The following is a 23,641-nucleotide window of genomic DNA, read 5'->3' as shown; positions in this document are numbered from 1 at the left end:
TTTTATTCTTTTGCACATTGGAGGTACTGTAAGGAAGAGCTGTCCCTTTCTCCCCATTTATTTATTCAATTATTTGCTTGTATCTGCGTGGGCCCTTGAGTGCAGTGGGCTATAATCCAGTGCTATAGTAATTTGTATTGTTGCTCAAACTTCCACCTTGGAACATGGGCCATTCTTTCAGGTTGGCTCCTGTGCCCTTCTGATAGGTCTCCACCTGTTTCTGAGCGTGCCCATACTGCTCCAGGCTCATCTTGTAATTTCTCTGCCCTTGTTCTGGAATGGATAGCTTCTCCAAGGAGCTCTGGTTCTGCTCTTTGAGTACTTCCTACCACTTACTTTGGGAAAAAAAGTGGTTCGCTTGACTCTCTTGGCATATTACACATTCCAGATTGGTGAGCATGCTTCTTGTGATACCTTCCTACTTCTCTCCCTGTGGTTCTCAGACTTTGCTGCATATAGAATCAACTGGGGAGCTTTTAAGAATCCACAAACCCAGAATTCATTCATACCATTAAATTAGAGTCTCTGAGGATGGAACCAGTAATAGTTTTAAAAGCTCCGTAGGTCTTCCCAGTGTGCAGCAAATTTGAAAACCACTGCTGTGTATCCAGCTCCTCCCCTTTGCCTGTAATGGTGAAAAGGTCTAAACCAGACGCTTGAATACATTCAGCTTTGGGTGGTTTTGTTCTTTCTGTTACATCTTGTGAAGACTGATCAGTGAGTTCCGCTCTGTTCTTGGCTGTAGCAGTACTCCTTCCATGGGGTACCACTGCCTCCCTAATCACGTGCGCTCATTTTCTCACAGTGACTTCTCTTACACGTTACTGGAATCTGTGTGAATCTCTTCTCACTGCCCTGTGGTGGTATCCGTGAATGTGCTTTGTCTTTTTTTATATTGATGACGGCAGAATCACCAACACTTCCCTCTAAATTCCTTTCTCACTGCCTCTACATAGATGACCCCTAAGCACATCAAACGGCACATCCAGAATGAACTTGCCTTCCTCCCAGACCTGCTTGTTTGTCTTTGTACTTCAATTTATTCATTTAGTCTCACAACATGTATTTATTTACTATCTGCTGTGGTCTAGACAATGTTCCAGGCATCCTGGGGTGCAGAGTTGATAAATAAACTGGCTTCAAGGAGATTTTTGCTTAGTATATTTCCTCCTGTTGCCTGTTTCACTAACGGCGTGGAACCTGCCTGGGCAGAGGCTTCTTTGTGTTACCCCACACTTCATCTGCCACATCCCGTCAGTTTGCTGCACTCCATGGATGATGCTTCTGTGTCTCTTTCAAGATTTAAAACTTGACTCAGCTCAACCTTTGAGGGAGCTGGCATGGTCTTTGGAGTAATACTAATTGGATTCTGAATTCTGACTCAACCACTGAGGTCTGTGTGCCCCTGGGTAAGTTACTAAAGCCTGTTGAATCTTACTTGCGCAGTGTGTGAAGTTGGAAAATCATCACCGCCTCACTCAGCGGTCGGGGATTGAATGCCATACCTGGCTCTGCCTCCTCTTTTCCTGGTGAGCAGCATCGCCGTCTGGCCAGCTGCACCTTTCCAAAATCTGGGCACCATCCTAGATGCCCTTCTCCCCTTATCCTCCCTTTCTGTATCTAGTGACCCATTGAGTCCTGTCAGTTTTTAAATATCTCTAAATATCAATTAGTAAATTTATGTTTAAATAACTTTCAAGCCCTCATCTTTTGCCTATACAATTGTAGTAGTCTCGTAACTCTCCCAGCTGTCCAAGTGATCTTTCTAAAGCCCATTCAGTTTTTTCTCTCTTGTGCTCGAAAATCCTGTAGTGATACCCCGTGAAGTCTGCACTCCGTTGCCTGGCAGATCTCTTCAGCACCCTGCTGTCGTCATTTTCTTTATCAGCTTCCCTCCTGGCGCTCTTCCCCAGCAGCCTGCGCTCCGACTGGGCTCTCCCAGCTCGGAACCTTCGCATGGCCTCTTCCTCCTCACTCTGCTTGGCAAACCTGAGTCATGGTTTAAGGGCCAGTCAAGTCTTCCTCTTCTGCAGTGCCTTTCCAGATTTCCTCAGACACATCCTTTGTCTCTCACTGCACTGTTCTTACTTGCTGTTACAGCCTTCCTGCATTTATTTGACTACTTGAATCTACAGACTTCTTGATGAAACCAACATCTCTTACTCATTTTTTCTTAACTGTCTTACTCATTTTTATATTCTCAAAGCCTGTCCCAGTGTCATACGGTAAATGCCTACCTTATATCTGGTGAATGAGATCAACATTGGAAGTTTCTAGAACAGTGACTGGCAGAGAAATGGATGTTGGAAGTTGCTTAGTCATTACTCATCATATTTGTGAAGAAATATAGCACATTGCACTTCTCAGTTCATGTTAATTTTCCTTACTGAAATAAAGTGTAAATCCTCAATGAACTATTCAAAACCCCTTTTAATATTCTCCCGTTTATCTTTCTAGATTCATCCTCTGTCATTTCTCTTTTTAAAAATCATGTTCCCCACCTAACAAGTTTCTGCCGTGTATCTCTGGTTGCGTCTCACCCCAATAGGGAAGCCACTGTTACTGATGGAAGCCTGTCTCTCTAAGTAGAAATAGGCAGAACCACTGCTGTATAAACGCTGTTTTCTAATTTGTTGGGGCTAATTATGGTAATTGCCTTGAACTTTCAAGACAAAATTGAATTTCCCTCTTTTCCGTAACACACACTTTTCATAATACACCGTGGCACTTACTACATGTTATTTTAGTTGTATCTGTTTGTTATCTACTAGCACGTGAGACCTTTGAGAGCAAATACTGTGTCTTATTTATCTTTGACTCTCCAGTGCCTAGACTTTGAAGTGTTTCTTGATTTTAAGGAGTGGAATTATATGGGTTACTCACAAGAGGTCAGTGTTGTTTAGGATATCTTGAATAGACATTTGAGAAGGTTGCGACTACCGCTGGCAAGGGAAACAGGACAGAGTTAACATAATAGCAGCCGGCTGCTCACACGCGTTGGGCATTTCTTATGTCCCGGCACTTGACCTGTGTTACTAACACGTTTGCTACAGTAACTCCATGTAGTAGGTACGGTAATTTAACGTCTTTAACAGATTTAACTGAAGCACAGAAAGGTTAGGGAATTTGCCCAAGGTCATCCAGTTTGGGACTCAGGCTGGTCACTACAGTGCTGTTTTGCCTTCCAGTGAACAGAGAGAATTGGAAACAGTAAGAGGACTGGCCTAACTGGAGCAAGATGGAGGGCTCTGTGACTCACAAGAAAGGACTAATCTGTTGTGATCTTCTCTCTGACGTAGTCCAGGATTTATAATACTAGCCAAGGACAAGACTTCTTAAACTATAAAGTGAATACATGTCCTTTGAGGATCTTGTTAAAATTCAGGTTCTAGTTCTGCAGGTCTGGGATGCGGCCTGAGAGTCTGCGCTGCTAACAAGCTCCCAGTGACAGTGCTGCTGCACTGCGGGCTCCTTTTTGAGAGGCAAGGGTTCGGCCAAAGATATTTGATACAGGACTCTGGTTAGATTCTCATCTAGAAATTCTGAGAGATTCCGTGTCCTTAATTGAGTATGTAATGATGAAATTGCCGTGATACAGAGATTCTGAGGCTCTAGGTACCAGTTCTTTATCCCGGTTCTGTGTTAGCTGCAAAAGCTACTAATGCTCAGGCTGTGCTTCAGAACGAGTAAGAGTATCTGGTGAATGGGTCTTTGTATTAAAAAAATTTTGCAAGTGATTAGAGTGCTCAGCCAAGGTTAAAGAACCATTATAAGCAAACAATTTATTAAACTCTTTTGGAACCTAATGTGCTCCTTTTCATATTAACCAAATCTGTTGTCTGTTGAAATAATAATTGCATTGTGAAAGTTCCCGTGAATTGAACATGACTTGCCGTAAAGACAAATGAGGGCTGTTACCACTGCAGCATCTTGATTAAGGCTTGTGCCGTTGGTGGGCAAATGTTCATTTTCTAAGGACTAAGAATAAAAATGCCAATAATGCTTTTTTCTGGCGAGAATGTTTCTGTAAATTCCAGTTGTATTTTCTTAACCCAGTTTTTTTCTCTTTTCCAACAGGGATTTTTTGCCAGGTGGTAGGAGGGATTATACGGTCCAGGTTCAGCTGAGGCGAGTTGGAAATTCTCTGTTACTTTAATTTTATACTTGCTAACTATGTGCATGTAGTCTTGAATTTGGAAATACATAGTGTGTTTGAGTACACTAAGAATTTTTCTTTCTTTTTTTTTTTTAAATGCAGGCTTTGCCTGGCGGAGACAAGTTGCCCTCAAGAAGATAATTATCCCAATAGCCTCTGTATAAAAGTAAATGGGAAGCTATTTCCCTTGCCTGTAAGTTGCTTTTTATTCGCCAGCCTTGCATGTAAGTTTAGTAGAATACTAACAAGGCCTAGAAATAGTGACAACCAGTGAACAGTCCTGGCATCCAGACTGAACACTGTTTTCCCCTAGAGAGATTCATAGCTCCTTGGAAGAATGGCGGTGCCAGGGCTGGGGAAGATGGGTGAGCCTGAAGCATCTTGTGCCAGGAAGCAAGGAAGCTGTGAAGGAGTCCTAGGATCCCGTCACGTGGCCTAGTAGCAGGGCAGGACATGCATATATAGATAGGGCAGCGTGTTGTGCTGGATGTCTGAGTTTAGTTGGGTGCCAGCCATGGATGAGATACAGTTAGAGGCTGCTGAGAGGGACTGGACGTGGAGGCTAAGGATTCCAGGCTTGGGTCTTGATGTACACACATGGGGAATGGATGCAGCAGTATTTGATCGACAACCTGTTGTTTAGGCAGTGAATTAGTATCCAGGCTTCGGCACCTGGCACACTCTTTATGTGTATAGCCTGTTTCTGACCTGACAGATAGCTCCAGGCTCTTCAGATCCTGTTTGTCGAATCTTAGAATAATGCTTCATTGTTCAACTGGACCATGTATCTGTCTCCACTGAGGTTTGGACTAAACTGTGAATTTGGTAGAGTTACGTAGAAGGCCAGCAAAGCCTTAATTAAAATAATAGTAGAGCATGGCCAGTTTCTCGGGAGCTACAGAGTGGAGGTGTATCTAACTGAAGAAGTGCTGTGAGAACAGTGATTCCACCGTTAGGCTAAGTTGCCGTTTCAGCAGAGCCGAGTGACTGTTGAGAAGGAGATGGGCAGCTGTTTAGCATCCCTGGTGAGCACAAGACTTGGCTCTGGAATAAAATACCCGTGAGCAGCTGAGCAAGCCAGACAACATAGTCTAGGACTGGGCTCGACCAGAGCCAAGCGGTTGTTACTGAACCCCACAGTGAGGATGGCTCCTGGCCAAGGCCGACCCTTGTCGTCAAAGACCTGACTTCTTGGGTGTCAGGAGTCTCATTTTGCTCATACTTAGCCTGCGCACTTAGAGAACTGAGAAATAACTGCTTCATGAAATTTATAGGACTTGAGCAATATGGTGCCCACTGCCTCTTTATGAAAGGTGTCTGTAAGGCTGAGGCGATCTAGGGATGAGCAGGGAAAGTTCAGAGGCTGAGTGGACATGATTGGGAGGAATGCTTACGTGCCCTCAAGCACGTTCAAAGCCCAGGTGGGACATTTTGCCTCTTGGGTTTCTGGCAGCAAGCAACAGCAGATCTCAGGAGGTTTTTTTGGCTTTTATCTGGATGGATCATGCAAAGATGTAAACCAAGGGAAGAGGCAGCCTTACTTGGAGCTGAAGGATGCCAGTGGGTGGCCAGAAGTGTGGCAGAGGAAACCTGGAATTTTGGAATGACTCCGCACATTTTCCATGGCTTTTCAAATCCAATCTTCTTTGTCCACAACGTGCTAAGATTTCTTTTGACCTTTACTTTTGTTGCTGTTTAACGCTCTCATTCTCTTGGGAAAAGATCTATGATGAACTTCTTGGTATCTGTAGACCCACCTTGAAGATCTTGTCCAGTATTGAATGACAGTCCCAATGAGGGGCTGAGTCTGAAATGTGTGAGGTTCTACCTAAACTCTGTCATTGCTGCAGAAAATATGGTAGCTACAGAGACGTATACACACAGGCTCCACAGAATTTTCCAAATGGGCCAGTGTCGTACTTTGGTGTGAGATTTCATCCATGAGATTTGGAGCACCACAGAGGATAGCTCTGAATTTGTCACTCTCCCAGGACTTGAGAGAGAAGAAATTAGGCAGTTAAGCCCTTGCTCTGGGATGTTGTTAGTCAGTCATGCTGGTTTCTTTCCAAAAGCACTAACCAACCCTTGAGTGCTTACACTAGGCTGTTTGTGAACATACCAGCTACCACGTGAAACACCCTATGTCTGATGAGTCAGGCACTCGCCTCTGCAGCCAGGGTCCTGCAGGGGCACTTGTGAGTGATGTGAAGAAATGGAACATTAGGACAAAGACAAAAACAGATTTCAGGAACAGAATGCAATAAGGGTGGTGGTGGGGGCAGTGGGAAGCTTGCCTGACCGTGGTAGGATCATCCCAAAGATCAGATGTCAGCCTTTCCCAAAGAGGTTTTTCCTCTTCAGCCCTGCGAGCCCCTGTGGAACAGCTGATGTAAATTTACATGCAACTGATGGAAAACCACTGAGACCTCCTCTGGACCCACAGTTTCTCTTGACTGGAATACTGACATTTGGCGCCTTTACTAGCATAAAGCAAGTTGATGAGAATCATGTGAGTATACTGCAGCCTCAGAAGAAGAAACTAGTGACCCTGTGGGAGCTAATATATTGATCTCTTCACCACCATGGAGATCTTCAGAGACTTGGTTCCAGTTGTAAGAAGCATCAACAGGCCATAAAGGAGTTTGACCTGTGGTCCTTGCCCATGATCCTGGTGTATTACAGAACAAATCTTGGAGGAATAAACTGGACACAGTCATGGGATTTCCAACTAGAGCCCTGAATAAATTGAAATTTGTGTCCTGGGACAAGTCCCTGTGTGTATGACCTTGTGGCAGTATCCAGTCTTTATGGAACCACGATGGTTAGCTGTTAATGCTTCATGAACAAAGAATGAACTGAATGGGAAATGGTATTACTCTGGTGGTAGCAATTTGTCCCTCTCTTCTTGTCTGATAGTGATGAAAGCAGTTTATGTGCCATTTTACCACATCGGGATGATGAGTTTTATAAGACACCTTCATCCGTTGATTTTTCCAGAGTCTCTTGATACGGGAATGACAGTAAGCAGCTCATAGCAGGACTTGTAGAGTGCTGCGTGCAGCGTGGACAGACAAGTGCAGCTGCCTTCGAGAACATTCCCCACACCTCCACCTTTGACTCAAGCACTACCAGTGGACAGACTGATGGCCAGATGACAAAAATTACATCTTCTTAAGGGCAGAAGAGGGAAAAAAACCCTCCTTTATTGGAAAGTTATTTTGGGAGGCTGAATTATTTTTCCTTTTAAACAGATTTTGAGAAATTTTGGTAAACCTGTGAAGTGGAAAGCTTGCGGGGTCTGGAGGTGGATTGACAGGAAAGTATTTCTTGGAAAGATTCAAAAAAATGGAGAGGTTGTGTGCTACAATTCTGCTGGCAAAAATCTATTTCCTCTTTGTGCAGCAGAGAATTTATCAGTACTGGCACCATTAGTCTATAAATTCTCTTTCTGAGTTCATAGATTCCTTTTTCCTGATATATTATCTTTTCCCTGTATGTGTTAGTTATACCAGTGGTCTGCCTCACGGTAAATCTGGATTGAAGTAAAGTCAACATTTTCTTATTTTAAAACACATGTATACACACATGCACACACACAAGCTAATTTGAAGAGATTCCCTTGGCCTGAGTTGGGATAATATTGACATCTAAAAAATACTATGGACTCAAAACCTTCAAATATATAAATGAGTCTTTGATCATACTGAGGTAAACCATTGGAGATTGCACTAACTCATTGCTCTAAAAATTGATAAAGGGGGAGAACTTGATTTCAAGGTAACCAAATGTTGATCTGGTCAGGTTCTATATGGAAAGATTTCAACTAATACAAGCAAAAGAAAGAGTGGATTAGAAAACCTTTTTTTTTTTTTTTTTTTTTGCAATCCGTAGTCATATAGTGGATCTAGGTAACCATCATACATCATCAGTGGATACTAGAACCATCGGGTCAGAGCTGAATGGGGAACTGTGTAGTGACGGCATCAGGCTGACGCCAGCGGAACTCCTGATCCATTATGACATCACTGAAAATGGGGCAAACAGACATGTACCTTGTGATGTGGTACAAGAGGAAGTGTGCAACATTCCCTACATAGCTTTTGTGTCTGAAAATTTGAACTTGAATCTGATCAAGCCAGTACAGCTGATTACCAGTTCAAAACATATGAGAGTATCACACCTTCATACTATGAGGAAGCAATCTACCTAATCCAGGAGATGCAGTCGTTTTTCAGGACAAAAGCCCTGGTGTCTCCAATAAAACAACAGCATTGGGGAAAAACGGGGTGGGGTAAGGGCAGGGGGTGGGAGAGAATAATACCCCTAGTATTTGAATGTGTTTTGAATGAGAGCTCCTAAAAAGAATCAGTGTAAAGGGGTGCGACTTTAGCTTTAAAAAGGAAACAGATTCATAGCCAATATGGCAGGATATCAGCATCTTTCATTTTCTTGATGGATCATGGATTTTTATTGTTGTATTTTTCTGAAGTTGTGAAATATTTTATAATGTTTTGCAAAGGTCAGTTTGGCTTGGTGACCTGAGGGTGAAGACTATATGATTTCCAAGGATAAAATAAAAATAACTTGATGTAACTGAAATTAGGCAAGATACTGTACCTGCCTTGGCGAAAATGTTTATTCCTCTACAGAGAATTTAAAGTTCTTTTTCTTTCTTATGGTTATAGGGCTACGCACCACCACCCAAAAATGGGATTGAACAGAAGCGCCCTGGACGCCCTTTGAATATCACATCTTTAGTTAGGTTATCCTCTGCTGTGCCAAACCAGATTTCCATTTCTTGGGCATCAGAAATTGGAAAGGTAATGATTCTCTTCTCTGAGTAGCATGACAGTGATGCCACTAGGTGTCGGTTTACTTTGTGTTTTATTAGGCTGCTAGCTCCGGCTCGTTCAGTTTTCTGTTTGTAACCCCCAAAAGCAGTAATTTTCATTTCAGGGTAGAGACATGGGGATTCTTCAGGTTAAAAACTACACATTTCTTGCGTATCATCCCCTCATTTTCTTATAAAGGAAATAAATATAATTAAAGTATTTAAGTTAATGGTTAATCACAATTGTATTTATGAGTGTGTTTGAGTAGTATTTTTAAGAAACTGGGAATTTTGGGTGATGTGTATTTATGAAGAGAACAAAGGAAGCTTTATCAGGCTTTGGGGAAAATGGTAAAAGGTACTCAAGTTGTGATTAGAAGTAACCTGTTCCAGCCTTTATATGAACAGCTGACACTTCAGATGACAAGTGGGCATCTCGTATGAAAATACTGACTTCGACTTATATTGTTTCCTCCATACTTTTTTGAGAAACCTGACTTTCTCCTGATTCTTGGTCTCAAAATGCATTTTATCACTTATGAGATACTGTTTAATACAACAAGGGATTTCCATTTTAGAACTGCTTGTCTATATAAGTGAAATAATAGAATTGCAAAAGAGGTTTCAGTTAATTTCTGAACATTAGCTTAAATGTTGCTATTTCATAGAAGTAAAGGGTAGTATCCCTATTTATGTATGGAGCTGAGTCATGTTTGTAGCTGGAATTATGTGGTTTTATCACCACGGTGATTGCAGAGCTGGATATGAAGGAAAGTTTTGTATTAATCTTTGGACTATAAAAATATTGCTCTCTCTTTAACAATTGTTCTCTTGAGCTCTCATTTCTGACTTTTTACCGGAACTTGTATTATCGTTAGACAGTGATCCTTAATACTTTTCATTTGCATGAACTGAATGTACAGTGATAAAGCATTATAAAGGGAAAGGGTTCGGGAAATCTTGGTTTAGTCTCAAGTTGGCCAGTTTTGTCTGATTTTGGCAAAAATGCTTAATTCCCTGAGGCCTACTTATTATACAGAAGATGAAAAATCTTGAGAATGGCTCTTATATACAGATGTAAGGCTCATTGTTAAATGAGGAAGTATAAATGCTCTTAAGCTTAGCAAAGAGAATTTGAACAGAAGAGTAATATTATCTTTTTTAAATGATTATTAACTTACAGAGTCTGAGTAAATGATTGCAGACTTTGAAGGCCTGTCAGGGGTTCTCCGCGCCCCCACCCCCGGCCACATAATGGGAATAAAATTCTTTCCTTGCAATTATGATGATTAATTGACTTAAAATTTGCACACTGTATTGTATATTCAGATGTTGAAAGGACTATTGGCAAGACGTTAAAAATGATATTTCAAATATTTGGTTTGGCAGCTATTAAATTAAAAGTGTTTTGTTTCTTATAGAATAGATTGAATGAATATATGTAGTGAAATGGTAAGGTAGATTTTTAGCACTAAGGCAAAATTATATTTCTTCTTTTCATAGCTCTGTAAATAGCTAATGAAGATGCCAGATCTAAGAGGGTGTGGGATTGGATGCTATTACTTTCTGGCCTTGTCTTTTGTATATTTATCATTTCTTCATGTGTCTTATCTGCTGTAGTAGCTGCCCCTGCCCCAGTAAAATAAATGCCCATTTGGGAACAGAAATTAATGTCCTAATTTTTCTCAAAATAAAGCTGATTTGGGGTTCATATGAATGATTTGCCCAAGGCCATGTAGCAAGTGTCTGCCAGAGTTAGAACTGTGGGACTCTGGATTTGAGGTGTTAATTTAGACCACTGGTACTTGAACTTTGTTTCAGTGGTGGAACTCACTTTTCAATGAAAATATTATCGGAGCTCTTTTACATAAAAACAGAAAATTGTACTTGGAAGTGGTCATGGATGGTATATTGTCACTTACACCATGGTGGCCCCTCGGGTACCAGTTTTGCTAAATTAGAAACACAGTTTGAAAACCACTGATCTAAGCCATCTTACTTTCACTTAGATATTTTAAAGTGATAAGTGATTGAGAAACATCTTTAATATGATTAAGCTTTCATCTTCCCTGAAGTCGCTGAGTTGATTTTGTTCCTTTCTCAGTCATTGACCTTCCTGTGGAAGTTACTTTGAATGTTATTTTTAGAAACCAGAATTTCTTAGACAAATATTTTATGTAAATAAAGAGACTATTGTCTCTCATCTTTAATACAGATTATCTTTCTTTGTAGAATTACTCCATGTCTGTATACCTTGTACGACAGCTCACATCAGCCATGTTACTACAGAGATTAAAAATGAAAGGTATTAGAAACCCTGATCATTCCAGAGCACTAAGTAAGTAATGTTGGTAAGACTGAGCATATGAGATGTTTTAATGGGGGAAAAAAGGCCTCACGTACACATCCATATAGAAACAATTTGGGAACAATTATTAGAAACCTAAAATGAATTTTAAAATGCTCTAAGAACAGAGCCCTATAAATTGAAAAACCCTCCTCTTAGAAACCACTCCCAAGAGGATTAATTTTAAATCCCAACTAGTCTGATTTTTTTTGCCTTTTTATAAGAAGTTACTTAGATAAATGTCAAGTTGATGGCAATTTTAATGCCTACATTGGCTTGAGAATAGGAATGCGAGTCTTCAAAACCTCCATTGTGTGGTGTGATGTACATTTACGAACTTCTAACTAAGAAGAAGGTCTTTTTGCAAAAGAAGTGTTGATATCCATCCAATATTTGCTTTCTGAGGTGTTTTATTTTGTACTTCGCTTTCATACTGTGTAATAATAGGTAGAGAAAAAAGTCTAACCCAAACCAAATTATTTTCAGCTTAGTAACTAAATTTAAGTGAACAAAACATTTTTTTTGGGAAAGAGTGTATTTTTCCCCCAGCTACTCCCACGTTACTGAACAAACCAGAAAGGAGATCTTTAGGTTGAAAGGGGAGCCAAGTAGGGCTGTTGAAATGGTATTTTGTTTTTTTATGCTGAAGCCATTTCTCACTTCATACAGCACAGTATTGATCTTCCTGCCTAGAGCTGAGAGCCAAGGAAGCTCTTCCCTAATTTTTCTTACCCTGCTTCGGTTCCACTGTCTCCACTTCCAGTCCTGTTCTCCTTGTGGTGGTGTTCAGAATTCGGCATCTGCAGGCAATATATGTATTTATTTGCTTGTATAGACAGTAACTTGCATGCATTACCCAGTGAATAAGATCACAGACACATGTGTTCATCCATAGTAGGTTTCAGTTGTCAGAGGAAATACAAGAATATCTTACCTTTTCTGTTTACAGATTTGACAGTTGTTGGAAATTACCGATATTCCCTAATTAAAACATTCGTGAATGTGTTTTAGAAAAGCACGGAAGCTCAGAGTACCACTGCCTTCCAAGTTCCTTTCCTAATTGAATGGTTCTGAGGTCTTAGACAGCTTTCTTTTTGAAACACTTCCTTACCTGCAATGTTACTTTTAAAAAGGAGTTTTAAACATTCAATTAAACATTTGATCTAGAGTTTGCAAGTTTGTAATTTTTTAACCTAATACTGAAAGTACTGTGTTTGCAGTACATTAATACTTAACACTTTGGTTTTTTGTTTTGTTTTTGTAGTTTCTTGACCTATTTGAAGTGTTTGGGAAACTTTAAATAAGATGATATGTATTTGTATAATTCTGTGTATAAGTCACAATTAATTTTTTAAACTTTTTTTTTAATTTATTTTCCTTTTTTTCAAGTTAAAGAAAAACTTACTGCGGATCCTGATAGTGAGATTGCCACCACTAGCCTTCGGGTCTCCTTGATGTGCCCTGTAAGTACAGTGATGGAGCATTCTGGGGCATTCTACTTCTTATAAATTACTAATTTTCCTATTAAAAAAAGTCAGTGTGGGAATGAGTGATATATTATGATAGAATTTTGAACTGTTTTCATTTTCCCATTAAGGACTTTGTGGTTAAGCATTGTAATTCCAAAGAAAGCAAACATTCTTCAGGCAATGACAAAGCAAGGAGAGGCCTAGAAGGATGTTATATCCAAAAGGGAAGAGAGATTTAGGTTCAGAATAATCTGTCACTATTAGTGTAGATAATCCACAGCCAATACTGAGTATATATAGAGAATTGGCTCCTTTTTATTTTTTAGAGGGGGACGTAATTAGGTTGATTGATTAATTGATTGATTGTCCTGGGGACTGAATCCAGGACCTCGTGTACACTAAGCAGGCACTCTACCACCCTCCCTGCTGAGAGCTGGCTCCTTTTATCAGAATATAAATGATATTCAAAACTAGCAATAAGATTATTAGGAGCTAATAAATGCTAATTGATAGTTCTGGCTTAATGAATTAGAATGTGTGAAGTGTCTTAATCTGTTTATAATGTACTTCTAAATTGCGTTGTTTTTAATTTTGTATTTCCTAACATAGAGACTGTGAGGGAGAAAGCAGTCAGCAACTCTGAGATCCTCCTGTGTGCTTGGTGCTGAGCTAATTGTGGGAGAAAATACGGAAGACTTGATAAGGAGTCATCAGAAAGTTAATAGCCTAGTTTGAGAGAGAAAACCAACTCCCGTGAAAAAGTAGACTTACCACATGTAACTGTGCTGCTGGAGGACTGGAGAAGAGATGAGGGGTGTCAGGAATAGCGGATGAGGTCTTCTTTAACATCAGTACTGTTGGAGGGGACCCCTTCCAGATGAGAGGAACTTTATGAGAAAATATGTAATGTAGCTTGGGGCGGGTATTTGGTGACCAGCTACCACTGTGAGAAATGTGTAGTTTTTCAGATGGAGGGAGAATTGGTCAGAGAGAGAAGGGAACCATTTCTTGAGCTCCTATTATCTGCCCCTTATGCTTTCTCCTTAGCAAGCCTGTATGGAGTTGTTCCCATTTTGCAGATGAGAAACCTGAGGCTGAAAGAGGTTGGCTAACCCACATCACACAGTTAGTTTGTAGTTGAGCATGGATAAAAGTTTTGCTCTTCTGACATTATTCTGATTCTCTTAACAATATACCATATTGCCACATTGGGCCAAAAATACAAGTATCCTGACTATATGTCCACCTCTCTGCCATCCTGGAAAGCAGTGTTTACAAATACTGTTCTTTCTAAAAGCTTTATTTTTTATTATCATTAACTTTAGCTTACCTTTATGGAAAAGGGATAGAATTACATGAACTTGGGATTGCTTTGAGACTGGGAACCTGTGGTTATGAAACAGAGAAGGTCTGCAGGAGGCCACTGATGCCCTGAGGTGGTGGCAGAGGCCACGTGTTTTGACCTGGGGCCACCTCTACTCGCAAGCTGTGTGCAAACCTTCAGGCATGAGGTCTTTTGAGTGTTTTCACTTTACCTTTCTCTTCCCTCTCGCGTTAAAATTGATACTAAGTTGAAACACGTGACATTGCCACTTTGGTCAAAAACAGTTAGATATTGACAGTTTCTTAGGGTTTAACTGCAGTAAATTCAGCAAATGTTAATTGCTAGCTGTTTGGGGCGGGAACTCATGTCACCTGTATTAGTATGTCAGACTGTTCTATCAGGAAGAAAGTGCCTCTACACAGTTAACCTAAGGAGCTGTACAGTTGCACAAGGCCATTTTCTGTAAGTCTTGTATTCTTGGAACCTGTTTTTTGCTTTTTTCCTTCAAAACACTGTGCCATTCTACATGAGAACAACCAAAACAAAACACAGCAAGCAAACTAATGGATTATCAGACTTTCAAAATAGTGAAAATGATATATGGAAGTGGTTATATAGGGTTTCTTCTATATAAAAATAGGGAGCATTCCTTTTAAATGTGTCAATTTTAATAAAACTGACAGTTTTAAGGAAATTAACATTTCAATTATTTGAAGTAATGATGTAACAAGATTCTGTTTTCAGTTCATTAAATGTTTTCTTACTCTTTACAAGTGAGAACAGGGCTGTCTGTCTCTGAGACTGTCTTTCGAGCTTTATCGCAGCATTTATCCTGCCTGTTTTTTCCAGAGGACTTTCTGAGGAAAGCGCACGCTACTCTTCTGGCTGTGCTAGGGATAAAGTTGGGTGGCTGATTGTAGGATGTGGTATATGTTCTTGGAAAACTCGACACCAGTGTTTTGATCAGATTTAACAGATAGATTGATAAAAGTTAGATGATGAAAGTAGTTTTGGAGGCAGAGACAAGTACTAGAAGCAGTTGAAGAAAGCAGAATGGAGTGCAGCTGGCTGACTCTGGAAATAACTCAGGGTCCTGGGTGATGACGGGAAATGGAGAAGGAAAAACAGGATCGTAGGCGCCTGGAAGGATAAGCGGTGAACTGTGGGTTTATCAGGCAAAAGTGAGAGAAAATGCTAGCTTAACGTGGTGGGAGAAGTGTTCTATTTCACAATATGTAAAGTGATTTAGGATAGACACGAGTCTGGATGGTGAGAGCACAATGCAAAAACCTCTGTCCCTGGGACGTAAGGAAGGTAATTTTATAGTAGTTGTTGAAGAGGGATCTGATTGAGTGCGTATAATAATATTTTTGAACACGATGTCTGAATTTTACACAAGAGTGCCATCTTAGTGATATTAGCTAGTGATTTTCATTCTGTCCCATAGGGTGGGGGAGACAAACTAGATTTGATTTTTATGGATTAAGTTTCTGACTCATATATTTAAAACAAAATAAGGTTCTGCTTGTTTCTACAAATAGTTTGGAACCACTGATTCGGGCTATTTTTACACATACTATACTCTTAATTTAGACAGATACTAAGTAGTCTACAATGAAGTAAAAATCAATTTAGATACTACCTGCTTAATATTAATTTAAAAAGTTGCATATCCAGTGTTAGATACCATTTTATTCAGAAAGTCAGTAAGTTTCAAAACAGCACCATCATCTGACTAAATAGAATTCAGCACATTCAAACCTCTTTTTTAATTAACATGCCATAATAAATATTAGGAAATTGGTCAGATTTTGCCAGTTTGTAATAAATGCTTTCTTAACTTGGGGAATGCTCATTAAGTCTTGTAAAACACTAGAGTAAGATGAAATGTAGGATCGGCAACTTTGTAGTCCTGAATGTTTTCATTTCTTTGTGCTGTGGAAATTCTAAAACAGTGAGAGGAGAGATGAAAATGGCATAGAAGAGGAAGAAAAAGGAAAAAGCAGTGCTTTGCAAATTGCAGCTCAGGGATACTTGGGGATCCCTGAGACTCTTTGAAGAGCTCCTCTAAGTTAAGACTATTTTTATAATAGTACTGGGACACAATTTGTCCCTTTTTTGCTCTCATGCTTTCCTGGGTAGACAGTGGTACTTAATAGGTGTTACCTGACAGTGATGATGTCATTGCTGTGCTGTCTGATGGAATGTGTACTTGTGTATTCTTGTGTTTTAAAAATGTCTTTAATTTCTAGTACAGTAAATATTGATACATACAACTTAAATGCATAAAAATTCCTAGAGGTTCTCAATTTTTAAGAGTGTAAAGGGATTCTGAAATTAAAAGTTTGAAGACCAGTTGGCTGAAAAAACCATAGTAGGCTTAGTTAGAGGATTATTTTAAAGAAACAAATTATAAACATTGACAGATGATGCTGACTTTATTATACCATTGTTCAAACAAAAATGAAAATTTTAAATTACTAAGGTCTATTTGGAAGTAACATTATTAATAGTACGATATGAAAAATCCTACCCATTAGGCAGAGTTAACGGTGTTACAGTTTTGCTGTGACTTCCTTTGTGATGTATGTAAAGAAGTCCTTCCTTTTCTTTCTCTTTGCCATTTACTCAGTCTCTCTCCATTCATTCTGCCATCTGGTTGACAGATACTGAGCAGGTGCTGAGTGCTTGGTAGTGCGTTGTGACACTTGGATTACAGTGGTGAACAGCATCGTAGACCTTGTCCTTGCAGGGCTTGGTGTGTAGGAGGAGAAACAGATTTTCTATCAGAATAAAAGAGCTGGTAACAATTTCTGTAAAGGGAATATACAGGGAGGTGTGAAAGTCTGTACAGAAAGGCTTCATCTGGTCTAATCTCGATGCTGTGTATGTCTTGTTGATACTCTTCTTCCAGTTGGAGTAAGAATCCAACAGAGCACTAGGTTATATGAAAGTATATTGAAATATCAACATACGTGATTATATAAAAGTAAAAAATTTTCATAAGTGAAAAATGCATTTGCAACTTATATTATATGCATAAGGCTGATTAATATAGGTAGCCAAAGATTAGTAACCAAGTGGAAATGATAAAAGGTTATGAATAGACAGTTCTTGGAAACACAAATGACCTTTAGAAATTAAAAAAAAAAAGAAGAAAGCAGCTCAACTTCACTTACAATAAGAAATGTACTCCCCAACTATAGTGGGGTATTTTTCACCTGTCAGATTGACAGAAGTTGAAGGATTCAGTAGCGCTGTGCTGACAGCGTTGAGGGGAACCAAGCCCATTAGTACATGTGCAGATGTAAGTCAGTAGGTAACCTACGTGGAAGATACTTTGTCAATGTGACAAAAATCACGAAACACTTTTTATTTGACCCCAAAATTTCACTTTTAGGAATTTATCCTAAAGATAATTTATTGCAACATTATCTGTAGTGATAAAAGATTGGAAACAGTTTAAATGTCCATCACTAAGGAGGGTACTGGTTAAATAAATAATGACTCTTCATGTCATATACTTCATATCAGTTACGGTACCTTCATGGTAACTTCTTATGTACTGATACATGTGAAACAGGCAACAAGTTGTATTATGTGACAAAGTACAGAATTGTGTGTATTGCATGCCACCATTTGTGGGAAGTATTTTTTAATTTGATTTGCATAGAGCATCTGTGAAAGGACATGCAAGAGATGGATAAGTGGTTCCCTCTAAATAGGAGAACAGATGAGAAAGACATGTTTTCATTGTATGTGTATCTTTTTCCGCCTATGAGTTTATAAGTTACCTTCTTTAGAAACTTGAAATAGTCTTTTAAAAATCGCAGTCAATCAGTGAAACCAAATGAAATGTACAGTGATCTTGATAGAAATAAATTCTAGTTTGAATTTCTTTTTCGTTTTGGTCTTCTGTGACTTCTTCAGACTTTTATGACTGACTGTTCCTATTGAGGCTTGGTTTTCCGTTCTGAAATGTTTCCCCGTTGTCTTCCCTGTCCTGTAGTTAGGGAAAATGAGGCTGACAATCCCGTGCCGTGCAGTGACTTGTACACATCTGCAGTGTTTTGATGCGGCCCTTTATCTGCAAATGAATGAGAAGAAGCCCACCTGGATTTGTCCTGTGTGTGACAAAAAAGCTGCCTATGAAAGTCTCATTTTAGACGGGTAGGTATATCTCAGCATATACTTAACTACACTCAGTCTTAGTTTTAAACTGTGGTTAGTGGCCCTTTTATCTTTACAATATTTGTGTTGGGGGCAAGAGAGTGAGTAGTTTCCTTTTCTTTTTGCTTTCCATGATCAGATTTCCTGGCCCATAGGAAAGAAGGTAAAGTCACCTTAGCGATGTCATTTTGCCTACCTAGAACTTCTTGAAGAGCAGTTAGGTCTATGGAGAAATGCAGAGCAAGGGGTAGGGTACATAGAATTTTGTTACGCAGCTGGTAAGTTCAAAACTGGAATTCACTCCCTAGGTATTATTTTAATTTAATTCATTCCCAGGGTATTGATTTGTCTATATTTATGTCATATTGTGCTGTCTGGAAATCAGGGTAATGTGGATCTTCCAGCTTTGCAGCTTTGTTTTTCCAAAATTATTTTAGCAATTATAGATCTTTTGCATTTCATTGCAAATTTTAGAATCGATTTGTCAATTAGAAAAAAATCCTGCAGAGTCTTTGACTTGTATCATGTTGAATCTATAGATGGATTAAGGGTGTATTTGTATCATGTTGAATCTATAGATACATTAAGGGGTAGATTAAGGGTGACTTTGCAGTACTGAGTCTTCTGATGCATGAATATGATATATCTCTTGAGTTAATTAGGTCTCGGTAATGCTTGGTAGGTTTCAGTATATGGGTCTTGCATGCTGCATGTCAGATTTATCTCATTCTATATTTTTGATGTATTGTTTTTATATTAATTCTAGCTGTTGTATATAGAAATAAAATTGATTTTTGTATATTCTATCTTGAAACCTTACTAAATGCATTTTTGTAGTTCTAGTAGTTTTATTGTACAGCATAGGATATGCTGTAAGAATAGTAATTTATGAATACAGACAGTTTTATTTCTTCCTTCTTAATCTGAATGTCTTTTATTTCTTTGTCTTGCTGTCTTGAACTGACTAGTCTGTTAACATATGGTGATTGATACTGACTTTCAGATATTAAACTAAGCTTGCATTCTGGGGATGAACGCCACTTGGTCATGATTTGTTATATTTTTGTATGGTTTATTGTTGGATTTGTTTTGCTGAGTTCATGAGAGAGACTGGCCTGTTGTTTTCTTGTAATGTTTTTGTCTGGTTTTAGTATCAGGGTAATGCTGGCCTTAAACAGTAAATGAGCTGGGAGGTGGTGGTATTATGTCTCCTCAAATATAGGGTAGAATTTCCTAGTGAAGACATTAGGGTCTGGAATTTTTTATGTAGTAAAGTTTTTACAAATGCAGTTTCTTTAATAGACATAGGGCTAGGCTATCTTTTTTCTTTTTTTTTTTTTGAATGAGCTCAAGTCTGACTAGAAGTTTGTCAGTTTTATTGATCTTAAAGTACCAGCTTTTTGGTTTCATTGATTTTTCTCTGTTTTCTTTATTTCTTGTTTTGTTTGTTTCTGTTCTTTGTTATTTCCCTTCTCTGGTTTACTGTCACTTTAATTTGCTCTTTTTTTCCTTCCTCGTTTCATTTAGGGCAGAAACTGAGGTTATTGATTTGGGTCTTTCTAATATAGGAAGATTGCATTGCTTGAACTTCCTTCCACAGATTTTATTATATTTTCACTTCAATTCAGTTCAGGATATTTTCTGATTTCTGTTTTTATGTTCTCTTTGTTTCATGGTTTTCGTTTCATTTCCAGGTATTTTTCTGAAGATGATTTCAAATTTAATTTAACTTTGAGCATAGAACATAACTTGTATGCACTGAGTTACTTTAAATTTATTGAGACTTCTCTTATGTCCCTGTTTCTACCTCCTTTCCCTACCTCTGTGATCCTTTTTTCTTGATAATAAGCTTATAAATTATTTTTATTTAGTGATTTTTATGTTTAATGTTTGTTTTATGTTGAAGGTGGTTCTTCCCTGCCAGTCCCCGCCAGGAGGCTCCAGGTGTCTATTTCTGTTTAGTCACTGATTATTTTAGTTGATACTCAGTAAGTCACTGAATTCTTTAGTTGCTCAATAAAGATCTAGAACCTAGGAGGAAGGGGGTTATGATAGTTGTTATAAAGTGTGATGCATTAAAATACAAAACAAACCAAAAAAGCATGACTTTTGTCTCCAAGGTAAAATGTATTACTTTGTTATTTCACCTTTGAACAAAGCCGTTTGATTATATTTATGTACTTCTTAATTGGCTTATAGGCTTTTTATGGAAATTCTCAATGACTGTTCTGATGTGGATGAGATCAAATTCCAGGAGGACGGCTCTTGGTGTCCAATGAGACCGAAGAAAGAAGCTATGAAAGTATCCAGCCAACCGTGTACAAAAATAGAAAGTATGTGCAGAACAGCAGCAGAGAGCGAAGCAGGGAAGCTCGTGCAGTGCTGTCTTTGTCATTAACCTTGGCGGCTAGAGCTGCCATGTGGAGCTCAGTTTGCTCACTTTATCTTTTGATCAGCTGTTACATATGTGATGTCTCCCTAGTGATTTTTATTCTTACGCGTGTTAAAGTTTATACCGTGTTATAATCAGTCTTTTCATAGTATATTTTTCTTACATAAAGTAAAACAATCACCTAAAAATCACTTTAATATATGGTGCTTGTTACAACATGAAAAGTTATAAGTGAGATTTCTGCAATTTTTCAGAATTGTTTTTGCAGCACCTGTTAGAGGAGCCCCACGGGGTAGCGGTGTGATTAGAGAGGTGGCATCATCCATTAATGGAGGGTGGGAGGAGGTGGTCAGAGGTTAGTTGCTGAAAAGTAAACGGATTGTCTCCATCTCTTTGTGGGAAGACATTTGACCATTGTCATGGTTACCAAGGATTTATACTTAACTCAGCCTTCAACTCCCTGTCCACGCTGAGTAAGGAAGCTAAGGGCAGTTTGAGTAATTGAAGCCCATAGGTAAACGTAAACTTACTTTTCATCTGACATAATCCACGCAACTGCATTTGAGTTTTATGCTGACTGTGTTTAACATTTCTGGTAATGAGATGAATATAAGAGGTTCGGAGTAAGAAATGAAGAAAATAGTAATCATTTAATCACTATTAATCATTGTCCTGTGATTGTTACTGACCCTGTGGGTGAAATGATCAAACTTTCCCTCATTTTTCGAGAAAGATCATAATTTACGTAATTGGTTACTTACTTAGTTTTCTGTTATCAAGTAGCATTCGTTTTCTACTAAATAGAACGTAGGGCATAATATACCTTCTTTGAATTGGTGAGTTAACTTACAGTGTGTGATATCTTGGGCAGGAAGGATCTAAGTGATTAGTAGAAAGTTGGTAAGAAAAACTTTAAATGTCTGAGTGACTTAAGTGAGATGTTTAAGGTTTTTTTCAGCTTGTCAGGGTGAAAATTTTTATCAAGTTCTGGCTTACAGTGAAGAGCCATTCTTTGATATGAGCACCATCAATAGCTTTGCTAGAATGCAAGTATCTGATCCTGACCTGACAGCACCACACGTCTGTGAATACGCAGCCGGTAAAGCCATGTAACTCTCGTCCATGGCCAGAGTGTAGCCCCCGGACTCCAGCTGTCTAAAATGAGTGCTTACCTGGGGAAGCGTGAGGAGCAGAATCTGCGTGTGTCTGCCAGCAGTGCTGGGGAGGTAACAGAGCTGCCGTCGGAAGGAGGCTTCTGATCCTCTAACATGGCATAAAGCTCACCCTACCTCCATCAGTAAGTAATTTTACAGACAGACATCTGGAGTTAGGGAGTTGGCTTCTGTCCATGGGCCAGAGTATGCGGTTTTACTGGCTGTGAATTCTCCGGGACATGCTGCACAGTTAAGGCTCTTATGGCTAGAGTTTGTGTGACATCCATGATTTTTTTTTTCCTTCTGTTTCCTACATGCAGCTTCAAGTGTCCTCAGTAAGCCTTGTTCAGTGACTGTAGCCAATGAGGCGAGCAAGAAGAAAGTGGACGTTATTGACCTAACGATAGAAAGCTCTTCTGATGAAGAGGAAGACCCTCCTGCCAAAAGGAAATGCATCTTTATGTCAGAAACACAAAGCAGCCCAACCAAAGGGTTTGTTAATTTATAGTTCACTATTGTTTATTACACGTGGAACTAACTGTTCTCGGGGTAGGTTTGTACATATCTCTGAGAGTTGCATAACCATAGAAGGCTGTTTTAGTTTGCCTTTTGTTTAGCTGAAATATTTTTAAGTGGGCATGTTGTTTATAGGAAAGCAGATTTTGGTGAAGAAAATATTCCCATCTTTGGGAAGAGAGAGTTGAAATCTCATGTCTAAGGATTTATTTCGCATTTGATACTCATTTTCTTTAACCTATTTGTAACTAGTAGATTTGGCATCAGAGACCAACATGAGCAAGCCTAGAGTGTGGAGCGTGGAATTGGAAATCTGACGAGTGTGGATTCCAGTTCTGTGACACCATTGCTTACGTTTTCTGTGATCTTGGATGAAATACGTGTTTGAGCCTCCTTTTTTCTGTTCAGTAAAATGGGGTTAAGTAATGCCTACCTCATAAGCTTATATTCAGGTTTCAATAAGATAATGAAAGAGCATCGCCTCAGTGTCAGGCACATGGTAATTTTCTCAATAAAAATTGATTGCCTTCCGATCTCACTCTCTCCAGGGCAAAATATGAGCAAGTAAATGCAGTCCAGCGTGCATTTGTGATTTATCTGGTGGAAGCTGTTGCTGACCTGTAAGTCAGTGACAGATTTGAGTATTTAGCAAGAGGTGCTTCGTAGAGATTTGGAACCTGCAAAAAAGTAGCAGAGGGTCCTCTTGACATCCCACGAGCATATTGTTTCAGTTGGGTGTGCCTGTCTTGTCTTCTTGGCCTTTCGGTACACTTTTCTCTAATGGCTTTATTGGAATATAATTTACGTACCATAAAATTCTCCCATCTTAAGTATTCAGGGGCACAATTCAGTGATTTTAGTAAATTCATAGAATTGTACACTCATCGTCACAATTCAGCTGTAGAATATTCTCAACACCCAGTAAACTCTTGTGTTCATTTGTAGTTAATCCCCATGCACACCCCAAGTCTAGGCAACCATTCGTCCTCTTTTCATCTATAAATTTGCCTGTTCTGGACATTTTATGCAAATGAAATTGTATTCTTGGTGCACTTTTGCAACATTCTTTGTTTGAAACCAGGAGAATTAAACTTTTTGTGCTGCCTTCTTCACTGTTAAAATACTTGTATTTCCTGATGTGATTTACACATAGTAAGGTGGGTTGTTTGTTTGTTTGTTTAAGCAGAACAGAAAATGAAATAAGTATTTCAAGTGGGGTTTTTTTCTGGGATGCTGATCATTTATTGTTCCTTTCAGACAGTTTGGTTGGCACTTACAGAAT

General features: G+C 39.0%; 1 protein-coding gene across 6 annotated transcripts in view; it reads left to right on the top strand.

Moving 5' to 3' along the window:
- PIAS2 (protein inhibitor of activated STAT 2) overlaps positions 1 to 23,641 on the top strand; it is a 74,995-nt gene that overhangs the window by 35,651 nt on the left and 15,703 nt on the right. For all 6 annotated transcript variants that reach the window (XM_072952302.1, XM_072952298.1, XM_072952297.1 and 3 more), the window contains 8 exons: positions 4,078 to 4,128; positions 4,259 to 4,349; positions 8,842 to 8,976; positions 11,220 to 11,325; positions 12,724 to 12,797; positions 18,137 to 18,297; positions 20,497 to 20,630; positions 22,164 to 22,335. In XM_072952302.1, coding sequence (XP_072808403.1) covers positions 4,078 to 4,128; positions 4,259 to 4,349; positions 8,842 to 8,976; positions 11,220 to 11,325; positions 12,724 to 12,797; positions 18,137 to 18,297; positions 20,497 to 20,630; positions 22,164 to 22,335 — 924 coding nt within the window. The remainder of the gene's footprint in view (positions 1 to 4,077; positions 4,129 to 4,258; positions 4,350 to 8,841; positions 8,977 to 11,219; positions 11,326 to 12,723; positions 12,798 to 18,136; positions 18,298 to 20,496; positions 20,631 to 22,163; positions 22,336 to 23,641) is intronic.

Source organism: Vicugna pacos, chromosome 30 (assembly GCF_048564905.1).
Source record: "Vicugna pacos chromosome 30, VicPac4, whole genome shotgun sequence".
Lineage (NCBI taxonomy): Eukaryota > Metazoa > Chordata > Mammalia > Artiodactyla > Camelidae > Vicugna > Vicugna pacos.
The sequence above is the reverse complement of the archived record's forward strand: the minus strand, read 5'-3'. Positions and strand labels throughout refer to the sequence as shown.